General features: G+C 35.4%; 1 protein-coding gene across 1 annotated transcript; it reads left to right on the forward strand.

Moving 5' to 3' along the window:
- The first annotated feature begins 204 nt into the window (after nucleotides 1–204).
- Nucleotides 205–1257, forward strand: LOC132562044 (5-hydroxytryptamine receptor 1D-like). Its single transcript, XM_060226767.1, has one exon. It carries the CDS (start codon nucleotides 205–207, stop codon nucleotides 1249–1251), a length of 1047 nt encoding a protein of 348 aa, XP_060082750.1. The 3' UTR covers nucleotides 1252–1257.
- The last annotated feature ends 11815 nt before the right edge of the window (nucleotides 1258–13072 follow it).

Here is a 13072-nt window from a genome sequence, read left to right on the forward strand (position 1 = left end):
TATCACCATGATTTCCTTATATTGTATTACATCTACGTTTGCTAAATAATGAAAACCACGTGTTTTGTGAAATGTCAATAAAATATCATTGGATGTCCTATGTGTAATGATAAATTGATTTATAATACAAACCATGATACGAACAGTGCTTATTTCGTGTAATTGATTGAAGATCTAAATAATATGTAAATCTCTCTTTCACAGATGACGTCACACAACTCGTCGACCTCGTTTTCATACATGTACTACGATAATGAAGAGTATAATCAGACCCTACTGGAGCTGCTGCAGCAACACGAAAAAGAGTCACCGCGAGCTTTCATCTTCGCGGTGTTGATGACAGTCCTGTCGGCTATATTTAACACCGGCATTATTATCGTTATCCTGTATACGCCAAGCTTGCGTCAGAACATTCTCTACATTCAGATTGTCAACATATCCGTGGTCAATATAATTCTAAGTGTGTTTGTAATCCCGTTGGCCATTTACGCCGAACACCGGCCATGGAGACTCGGAGACGTCATGTGTAAAGTCTGGATCATAACAGACGTACTTATGCCCTTCGTTTCCATGGTAGTGCTTGTTCTGATGAATCTTGATCGTTTGTTCATTCTAATGTGCAACAAGTCACACAAGTGGACCATGAATGGCCTGGCGAAGGCGTTCCTTGTGCTGTTACCTTGGTCGGCTGGCTGTGCGATCGTGCTGCCTATTTGGATACTTGGTTCTAACCACTATCCTTATTATGATGGCTACTGTATATTCGGTTTGGTGTTCGATGCCTCCGTTGCTTCACCAGTGATAACTTATTTTGTGCCGTCGGTGGGCATCATTCTACTTATCACGCTGATTCTGATGTACAACTTTAAAGGGAATTTAGCCGAACAGAATCTGTACTCGTCTCCTTCTCGGTCCATGGACTGTCAACGTCCAGAATCGACCTCTAGTTACGACGAGGAAAAATACCTGTCTCTGGTCACACTGTGTTTAGCCGATTTTTTCTTTATAGCAATGTGGTTTCCATATCAATTGTTCACTTTACTTATGTCCCTTTGTACGGGATGCTATCCGCCGGTGAGCGCTGCAGTCGCTTTCACGTGGCTCGGAGCGTCTACAGCGTGTGTGACACCTCTCACTTGGTTGTCAGATGTACAGATACGGGAAAGTATTAGGACTTTTGTACACGATAGATGTACTCGAGAGGTTAGTGATATGAATGACAGAAACAACGTTCCTTTAATGGAGCTTTAGGAAAGCTTACACCTACTTCCTGTGTTGTTGGAGGAAGTTTTGTATTAAAACCGATAGTTTCTTCCAAATTCAATACCTATTTGTTATGTTTGTGCATTTAACCTTGTTTAAAATTGCTTGCACAGTCAGAGAATAATGACGTCACGGATATGTGTGTATTCTATAAACGGAAGTGTGATTTGTTCTGGTGCCGTTCCCTATTTCTGGTATCATTTAAAGTTTACTGATTCTGTTTTAGACGGTAATATTCGTCGGTATAAGGAAAGTATGCCCCATATCATTACGAATGAATAGTGGTATATGTCAGGAAATGTTTTATACCAAGTTGACGATAAAGATTATTTAATATCAGACAGGCGGTTATCAATTTATATATAATAATGTTATTATTTCAAAGCATTCCATCCTACCCATGCATTTGTGTACGATTGTGTTAGTCGGATGAATCACGTTAACAACAACAGCAAGAAAATACCAATATGTGGACACAGTCATAGCCCAAACTCAAATTCAATAAAAATAAGGCAAAGCATTATCACAAGAGAGATGGAAACAGAGACTCCGTGAAAAGTACATGGACAGTAAGACCATGCATTCTGAAAGAGAAAGCGTGTTCTGCTTCTACAACAATGGAACCAACAGACACACTAACGAACATCAAACATGTCCAATTCGATCTCGAAAAGTAGAATATTTCTCAACTAGATCACTATGACGACCGTAAATCAGCTGTGACATCTAAACACCATAGGCTGGAACCTTCATACACGTTTACGGATATATAAGGACAATTTCAATTCTTGTCTACCGAGACATACATTTCAAGGCGTCGAAATGGCGTCATTTCACGTTATATATTTAATATTGTCGTTTTTAGGGGTATTTGTAATCCTTATCATCAACATAATAATGTCACGTGGTTATAGTATAAACCATGAGGACTGCTGATTACCTTAGAAATGCATACAAGTAGAAACATTTAATTATCTAAACACAAATCACCAGTCCTATGATAGATTCGATATGTTTTGAGTCACTAAGAGAGAGGACTGTCATACTGAGATAGATAAAGACTTTTACGGAGCGCTACCTGCAGGTACAAAATGAGGACACCAGATTACAGACTGGAATCCCTGTAAAGTACATTAATGGTGAAAACATAATGAATGTCTCTGTTATATGTAACTCATCTCTCTAAGTACCGAATGCATACATAATTAGTGAGAGTAAGTATTTATTGAATATATGAGAGACTGTGTGGTATCTGACACAATAGCTGTAAGTAGGTATTGAATATATGAGATACTGTGTGATATCTGACACAGTAGCTGTAAGTAGGTATTGAATATATGAGTGACTGTGTGATATCTGACACAATAGCTGTAAATAGTTATTGAATATATGGGTGACTGTGTGATATCTGACACAATAGCTGTAAGTATTGAATATTTGGTGACTGTGTGATATCTGACACAATAGCTGTAAGTATTGAATATTTGGTGACTGTGTGATATCTGACACTATGACTGTAAGTAGTTATTGAATATATGGGTGACTGTGAGATATCGGACACAATAGCTGTAAGTATTGAATATTTGGTGACTGTGTGATATCTGACACAATAGCTGTAAGTAGGTATTGAATATATGAGTGACTGTGTGATATATATTTGTGACCTATTTCTGTAGGTACTATATATTTGTGACCTATTGCTGTAGGTACTATATATTTGTGACCTATTTCTGTAGGTACTATATATTTGTGACCTATTTCTGTAGGTACTATATATTTGTGACCTATTGCTGTAGGTACTATATATTTGTGACCTATTGCTGTAGGTACTATATGTTTGTGACATATTTCTGTAGGTACTATATATTCGTGACCTATTTCTGTAGGTACTATATATTTGTGACCTATTTTAGTAGGTACCTATTTGTGACCTATTTTTGTAGGTACCTAATGAATATACCGTATATTGGGATATCTTGCGTTGTGAAATTTTTGCGAAAATACCAAAAATGTAACTTTTGCTATTTCCGTTTTTTTATTTTTTTTTTCGATTTTCTCACAATTTTGTATCACTAATGCGTTTATGATAAAAGAAGAAACATGCAAATTTTACGATTTTGTTTTTCTGCGATTTCGAAAGAGTCGGTAACTTCGATATAGGGTATGACGAGTGACTGAGGAATACCTGTGACGAAATATATGTAGGTACTAGATGGATATATAACGAGTGACTGTAATATCTGTGACGTAATTTCTGAAAGTAATGGTTAATGTAGATGAAAGACTACACTGCGTTGATATGATTAAGTAATTAAGCGCGTGCCATAGCAATGTTTGTAGAATAAAGTGATACGGAGAGGTAATGAGAGACACGGACAAGTACTTTTTACGTGTGACTGTCTGTGCTGAATGCACTTGATACGCATGAATGACGTGTTTGTGTGTAATGTATATCAACAATGCACGTATGTTTGTAATAATGATGGTTTGTGCAAAGTATTACGACCAATAACACTTGTTAGGTGATGTTCTGTACATATGTACCCTTGTACACACATAAAGACGTGCATTCATAAGTAAGATACATATGTATGCATAATGTAGTGTGATTACATGACATAATTCAGTGTGATTACATGACATAATTCAGTGTGATTACATGACATAATTTAGTGTTATTACATGACATAATTTAGTGTGATTACATGACATAATTCAGTGTGATTACATGACATAATTTAGTGTTATTACATGACATAATTTAGTGTGATTACATGACATAATTCAGTGTGATTACATGACATAATTTAGTGATTACATGACATGATTTAGTGTGATTACATGACATAATTTAGTGTGATTACATTACATGATTACATAATTTAGTGTGTGATTACATGACATAATTATAGTGTGATTACATGACATGACATAATTCAGTGTGATTACAGTGTGATTACATGACATAATTTAGTGTGATTACATGACATAATTCAGTGTGATTACATGACGTAATTTAGTGATTACATGACATGATTTAGTGTGATTACATTAATTCAGTCTGATTATATGCATAATTCGATGTGATTACATGACATAATTCGATGTGATTACATGACATAATTCAGTGTGATTACATGACATAATTTAGTGTTATTACATGACATAATTTAGTGTGATTACATGACATAATTCAGTGTGATTACATGACGTAATTTAGTGATTACATGACATGATTTAGTGTGATTACATGGCGTAATTCAGTCTGATTATATGCATAATTCGATGTGATTACATGACATAATTCGATGTGATTACATGACATAATTCAGTGTGATTACATGACATAATTTAGTGTTATTACATGACATAATTTAGTGTGATTACATGACATAATTTAGTGTGATTACATGACATAATTCAGTGTGATTACATGACATAATCGGTGAGAAATGTGATATCAATTTGGACATTTGTCGAATCCCGGTGTAAATAGTTCCCCGTGAAGGTTGTAGGCCAGCTGATGTTACAATAGTTCCCCGTGAAGGTTGGAGACTAGCTGATGTGACAATAATTCCCCGTGAAGGTTGGAGACCAGCTAATGTGACAATAGTTCCCCGTGAAGGTTGGAGACCAGCTAATGTGACAATGTGTTTGTAGTAGTCTATTCTTCAATGACATTGAACAACGATCTCTTTTGTGAATAACTATATAATGATAACGTAATTGTGAACAGTGAGAGTGAAATTTTACTCAAAATAAACAGAAAAGTGATATAAACCACATCTTGAAATGATATCTAATAACGTGTACATAATTTGATACATCTCTCTCTCTCTCTCTCTCTCTCTCTCTGTCTCTCTCTCTCTCTCTATTTCCATTCTATATTATCTTGAAAGAACTTTCTGCTGCCAAAGCAACTTCAGATTCACATAACTCTAGAGCGCGATAGTTTTCTCTGTTTAAATTATTCAAGGGGTTGTGTTAAGTGTGCGCTTATTTCAAGTCCGAAAAAAACTCGTTAGCATCACTTGAGAACTAAATGGGGCTTATAAACATTGTTGAGAATTAAATGGGATTTGCCAACATCGGTTGAGAATGAAATGGAATTTGCCAACATCGGTTGAGAATTAAATAGGATTTGTTAACATCGGTTGAGAATTAAATGGGATTTGTAAAAATCTGTTGAGAATAAAATAGGATTAGTTAACATCGGTTGAGAATTAAATGGGATTAGTTAACATCGGTTGAGAATTAAATGGGATTTGTAATCATCGGTTGAGAATTAAATGGAATTTGCCAACATCGGTTGAGAATTAAATGGGATTTGTAAACATCGGTTGAGAATTAAATGGGATTTGTAAACATCGGTTGAGAATTAAATGGGATTTGTATACATCTTCAAGGAACTAAATGGGACATGTAAACATCAAAGAACTGAATGGAGTTTGTAAACGATAATTGAGAGTTAAATGGGATTTGTAAACATCTGAGAACTAACTAGGGATTGAAAACATCAGTTAAAAACTTTATTGGATTTTTATATCGGTTGGATATCAAAAAATTATTGTTTAATTCATCCCTTCGTAAATGTGATTTGTAATAAATATTGAATGATACCTGTTTATCTAAAAATGTCTAGATTGATTACCTCGATAACAAAATTTCAACTGACGAAACTCGTAATACTATGTAAAGTGAATGCCATTTATCTTGTTTATAAAGTAGTGCTCATATCATGACCACCTCTCTTATCTGATCTCTGTAACAACTAGATGTTGATAAGTAATTGACCACACACCTGTCTGTAAAACCATCGGTCTGTTGATCTCTCTAATCCTCACCTGCCTTAATGCATGGGTACTTATCTGATAACTTGTATGTGAAATCGACATATCTAAACACATTGTGTACTGATCAGTTTCCAGTCACACTATTATTGATAATATTTGACTTGTTAAGAGAAATAACCGACTATTTCGGGAGTTTGTTGTCTCCCTTGTCACTCTTCAGTGTATCATGTAGTGTACCATTGTGTGTGTATATGTTTCGTTATTACACGTGTGTGTGTGATTTGTGTTAGTGGTGTGTGTGCATATTATGTATTATTGAATGTTTGATGTATGTCCATTGTATGAACCTTTTGAATCAGTCGATTTGAAAATTATTTATAGACTAGAAACTTAAGATTAAATGTGTAAACGCGTCGTACTGTTATAAGCATTAAACTTGTTTGACCGAATTTTAAACATTTCTTGTTTCTTGGATATTGAAGTCTTTTTATACTTATATGCACAATCAGATACACAAAGGATTACTGTTGTCTTAGCCAAAATCATGTGAAGATGACAAGAACTGAGTCAGTGGTGAAACTATTATAGTACATAGTGTGTTGTACATCTTAGTAATACTAACAGTGGTTAAGAAACGACCACATTTCCATACTGTTCACCTCACAGCTGGAACGATTTCGTCACTAAGGAAACGTGACGCTACTTAAAGTGGGATGCTACCCAAGATGGCACACTTTTCAAATATGTAACACAGAATTCAATAAGCATGGCGGCATTTATAATTTATTATGGAAATTTTCTAAGTCTTGATAATCTATGTTGCTTAGTATAAGATAAAAATGAAATAATGAAACTCACGATAAATGATGTTGTGTGACAGCACAAATATTCTGTAATGTCTAAAGCAAAGAACAGTATTGCTGAAATGAATATTTTTGATAGACAAGTGACTAAAATATTGAGAGCGTAGGAGAACTATTAAAAACGAACAAGATATATTTCATACTTAATGGTTTATTTTTAGAATGAACAAATTTACGATGTGTTCTAATTTAAGTACCCGTTTCTCTTGAATAGCCTCGCTGAACTTAGCATGCGTCACTGCATTCAATTCATAGACACACTTACTGCTTACATGTAACCAACACATTGAATGAAACCTGAAGGTATCCATTGTAAATGTTGAGAATATATGCAGGATTCAAACCCTCTCTAAAATGACTTCACCAATATCTTTAGAAAAAAGTTTAAGAGTTTAGGTAGCGTCATGTAAGCCTGAGATGGGAATCTCAGACTCGTATCCTCCCCATAACAAAATGTTCTCACACTCATACAGACCTTTCTACACAATCACTGTCTTCATCACTACAATTATTTACTGCATACAAATAAATTCAAAATTTTCAATTGAGATGAAAATAAACTTGCTCCACATGTATGCAACACAGTTTTAAGGAATTTACGCCCTACATATTTTATAAAACATTTTCCCCAGTGATCGCAGCAGACAGTTGATTTAGTTTTGGAAAGTAACTTAAAACTGAGTTGGGTCTTTCTGCGAAACCACAAAGGCGTTAATATATTACTGGAAAGATGAAGTTGACGACCTCAAATTTTTTGTTGTATGATATATAATCACTCATAAAATATTTCAGTATTCTATCATGATCCTTAAAATCCATGAAACATTCTTTATTTTTAGCTGGTACTAGTGTACTTCACTTCTCAGGTTTGTAACATGTAATGTTTTAGACTGTGCTAAAATCAAAACCTTTCGTAAATATAGGTGTAACGTGATCGATATAAACAGTACATTATAAGGGAGGTAGTATTGTTATGTGATTGAGAAATGTATATATATTGTATCTTACGGGAACAATTGATATGCTATCTACTTGTGTGACTTTCGTACAATCTTTATGAAACGAGTCCTGAGAATTGATTGTTTTAGCGAGCCTTTTGTAATACGCAAAAAATACGATATGGGGACGTCAGTGAACCACTAGGCAATCATGTGATAGAGTAAATAGCCAAAATACCCCCACCTCTCTCTCTCTCTCTCTCTCTCTCTCTCTCTCTCTCTCTCTCTCTCTCTCTCTCTCTCTCTCTCTCTCTCTCTCTCTCTCTCTCTCTCTCTCTCTCTCTCTCTCTCCCCTCTCTCTCCCTCTCTCTCTCTCTCTCTCTCTCTCTCTCTCTCTCTCTCTCTCTCTCTCTCTCTCTCTCTCTCTCTCTCTCTCTCTCTCTCTCTCTCTCTCTCTCTCTCTCTCTCTCTCTCTCTCTCTCTCTCTCTCTCTCTCTCTCTCTCTCTCTCTCTCTCTCTCTCTCTCTCTCTCTCTCTCTCTCTCTCTCTCTCTCTCTCTCTCTCTCTCTCTCTCTCTCTCTCTCTCTCTCTCTCTCTCTCTCTCTCTCTCCTCTCTCTCTCTCTCTCTCTCTCTCTCTCTCTCTCTCTCTCTCTCTCTCTCTCTCTCTCTCTCTCTCTCTCTCTCTCTCTCTCTCTCTCTCTCTCTCTCTCTCTCTCTCTCTCTCTCTCTCTCTCTCTCTCTCTCTCTCTCTCTCTCTCTCTCTCTCTCTCTCTCTCTCTCTCTCTCTCTCCCCCTCTCTCCCCCACCCTCCCCTTACCTCACCTCTAGGATTCATTAGAGGTACTTATGAGTAATAAGATGATCATCCTTGCCAATGATGACACTTGAGTATACAGAGACATGAAATACAGAGAAAAGATGTAGTTACCATGGTGATATCGGTTCACTTGATTTCACTTTAATTTTAATCATGCCATGAACAGTTCCAAGTTTACGGTGAGTTAAGTAGATTTGTTTTCTTAATAAGCTGTTGTGTATGTTAATCGTGCCAAGATAAGGTCCAGCCATATGTTTATCATTCACATTCCATCAGCCGTTAAAGAGACATCACGGTTAAAACATCAATTTTGTTATTGTACGTGTTTTTCATACTCCCATTTACATTTCTACGTTATCCAGATATTCACAGTCGATTCCCATTGTCCAGCCTGACCACTTCTTCAGCGCTGATAATGTCACGTGATAGTAAACACGAACACATAATGTCAGGCAGAAATACCTGTGACAACAGTGACAGTATATAAAATCCCCTCTGGATTTGGTTATTGGTGTGGGAAATGTTAATTGAGAACTCTAATAAATCAATTTAGAATTAAGTAACAACAGTCGCCAACATTGTCGCCACCGATTCAGGAGGTCAGCCATCTTGTTTACAGTCGACGGTGTTTGTGCGCATGCGTATTCATATCTGGCAGATACATATCCAGACTGTTGATCAACAGATTTCCTTTTTGTAATTAATTGACCACTTTATGTGCATATTTCAGCGAAAGCCAACTTTCATTGTTCATCAGGTGACACTTTTGATATATAAATGCAATATTAAAAGTTAAAACTTTGTTTTACCGTGATGTCGCTTTAATTAATCCGACAAATATTGCAGAGATGAAATGTTTGTGCAAAAGAAATTAAACACATGCCATTTTCTGAGACAGCGAGTTGGGATCAACCAAACACAATACAGAGCAGATTGATCGGTAGTGTTCTGACAGAGAAAGTCGTTTTAAAGTCATCAGGTTCGGACAGATATCATTACGGTCTAGTTACCTGCCATTTACTGGAGGAGTTTCAGTACCTGAAGGTACATGAACATGATAAATGACCTCACTGGACATGAGTTATGAGTTACTAGTAACTAATATCATATTCGAAAATTTCTACAGCTCGAAAACCTTGTCTTGAAGATTTTCCAGCCAGCCTTCAACATCTATCACCCAAAACCTTTCCAACTGCACCATGTAAACATTTGAGGGGGTTAAGAAGTAAAAATTAAGATATTGAACAGTCACGATAGTTTTATGTTAACTTGGTGTCATGTTCATAATTATGCAAAATGAAAATTGGTAGAAACAAACGTATATGAAACATATTGAACTTAAATAATATACACAGCAATGTTTGTCTTATGAAATATTCAGATATAACGGGGTAATTAAAAAATGTATAGTTCACCACCCATGTACCGATTCAACAATGATGGATACAGGTCTAAAGGGGTGTAATCTTTATAAAAAATCTTGCTTTCTTACCAAAATAAAAAAGGAAATCATATATCCGGTGATAACAGACGGAAAAAGAATCGATATTATAAAAAAGATAAAGTTAATAATAAAAAAAGAAAGAAAAAAAAACCCCAATAAAGACGATTTTATAGCAATGCGTAGATTGTTTTGTTTACACAATATACACAGACACACTGTGGATTATACATAAATGCGCGAATTCCATCAGAAAGTTACTGAGCATGTCGAATCGTGTATGGACAGAACAGGGTCTTAGAAAAAAGATTTTGTGTCTAATGAATAATCAATTAGATTAAGATCAAGATAGGTCTTTTTTAGAACGCAAAGGAATTCATATGATACTGACGTCACGAAATAAAGCTGTTGTTGTAAATACAGATATAGTGGTGTAGAAGCATCAGATAAACGCTCGCTGTAAAGGACTTAACTCATTTACAACACAAACACACACCCGTATGTAGCTTCTATCATACACAGACTATACTGAATATACAGTAATTAACGAGAGACGGTCTAATAGTGAATGGTACATCTTACGACAGGAGTTGTATCTATTATGTATATTGAAAGCCGTTAGATCTTACACTATGTTATTGGATTTACACATTTGCTAAATCATTAAGCTATTTTGTACTTGTATTACATTCCCGGGGACGTGATAATTGTGATATTATCATTGCCACTTCCTGTTTAAAATGACATTTAAATATATATTGGAAAATATCTCTTCAGTTATTATAACCAGTGATTCAGATATTAAAGATTATTTGTATAGGTTTCTGTCAAAGTTGTATCACTTTCCTGAATAAATTAATCATTTCTTAATATAAATTATCGCGCTCTCCTGATGGAATGATACGTAATTATATAAAAAAGCAAATTAACGTTATCCAATACGGAACGTCAACACATTAAAAGCATTGAAATGGTTGAGAAGTAGCTGTTTATACATGGATTGGTTAGACTATTCTATAACAGGTTTCTGAACAAATATCAATAACATAAATGACGACTGATTGACAAGTAGAACATTACAGTAATAGTGGACCAACTATATCTATAGCTATTCTTCAAAACCTACTGCCAGTAGCACGATCAAGCCATGGATTGTCAGTAAAAGTTGAGAGGCTGTTGAGATTGGCCCCGATCAGCTTAAGAACATATTTAACTATACGAGAATGCTTGATTAGAATGTCTATCTGTGCTTAATGACGTCATGTATTGAAGAATTCGTCAGGGTAAAGATCAAATATGAAGATGTTAGTATGGTTGGAATTTAATCTCGTCTAACGTTTATTTCAAGGTTATGTTCTCCGTAAGTTGTTATTCAAACAGGCAAACAGAAAGGAAACAGAAATTACCTGGCAAGAATACATTTACCGCAGAATGAAGGTAGTCAGACAACGGTTAATGAAGATAGATAATCTCAAACTCAAAATCGATATCACGAAGGCAAAATATAAACAAAAGATAAGTTACACGAAGTATATAGAAAGTAAGAGCATGCTCTGCATTCCGAAACGGTTAGAGTTTTTTTTTATCGACGACATCTTCTTAGTAAAACTTTATCAAAATAGGTAATGACACGTCATCAAACGAGAACATTAATTATAGCAATGAGATAATGAAGGAACATGTTTCAGTTAATTTGCTCGACTATAGAGAAACAAAAACATGTGCTTGTGAAGACCTGTTCCTGTTACCTCATGTTAATTTATATAAAAGATGTTTCAGTCTACAAGACAAACTTTAAGGTCGCTACTGCAATATATAATTCTATTGCCGCCCTTGTGTTCCGTAATCATGGATAGTAGTTGGTGTCTCATGCGGTGATTGGGAACCAGTAAGAGAATACAAGGTGTAACTTAAACTTTATTTCTAACTCAAAATCGATAAAACAGAGAAAGATTTAAACTCGGAGTCTAAGGAGTATTGTGTTTTATTGAAGGTGTCCGTCCTATAAATCACTACAAAACCTATACTTCTAAGTATTTAATACATCGACTCTGTTTAGGATAAGTAAAGGTCGGGATCACCTTGTTTGTTGTGTCACTAGAGAGCCACATCGACAACACCTAGTGTAACAAAGGATTTTACTGCAGAAATATGATTCACTTCGGGAACACCCAGCATCAGAAAAGTTTTGATGTTCGGATAGAAACCAACATCGGGAACACACGTGTCACAATGGGTTAATTGTGGCGATAGAAACAAAATTCGAGAACACATGGTGTCACATTGGGTTTATTGTGACGATAGAAACCCATTTCGAGAACACATAGTGTCACAATGGGCTTATTGTGACGATAGAAACAAAATTCGAGAACACATGGTGTCACATTGGGTTTATGAAATTCATTTCAAAATTAAATGCTTAAGTTCCTTTCATCAATTCTTACAGAACTAAACTCTGAAAAAGTCATTATGATCTACAAGTATATTTCTCCTGGTGAGAAGAGAGATAACTCTGTCAACTTAATGTTACACGATGGCGAAACACAAACCTTAAACATGCTGAAGTAAATTTTTCACCACAACTCTGTGTAGAAAGTCGTTCAATAATCTGTTTTGATGAATGTTTTGCCGAGTCTGTACTGATTTCTTGTTCATTCTGGTAAAAGTGTACATCAGGTATATTATAATATTCGGTTGCTGGTCTGATTGGAATTCTACCAATTAATAATATATCTATACCCTTATAAGGAGTGTACTGATATTGTATAGTGATTTCAAGGAAAGGACATGTATTATGTTTTTACTTTTAACTGGTATGTCTTTTGTACAATTTATCGGCACGATTTCGTAACAAGCCCAGTCTAGTAAGACCAGTTTACACATATAATCACATTCTCTCTATGTATATATGATTTATATACATCAAAGACTGTACAAAAAGGCCACCAACAGTGTC

Source organism: Ylistrum balloti, unplaced genomic scaffold, assembly GCF_031769215.1.
Source record: "Ylistrum balloti isolate Yb309-2 unplaced genomic scaffold, AGI_CSIRO_Ybal_v1 Utg371328, whole genome shotgun sequence".
Classification (NCBI taxonomy): domain Eukaryota; kingdom Metazoa; phylum Mollusca; class Bivalvia; order Pectinida; family Pectinidae; genus Ylistrum; species Ylistrum balloti.

What these genes read in the sequence shown, in the direction of transcription:
- LOC132562044 (XM_060226767.1), top strand. Translation starts at nt 205, where the DNA reads ATGACGTCACACAACTCGTCGACCTCGTTTTCATACATGTACTACGAT.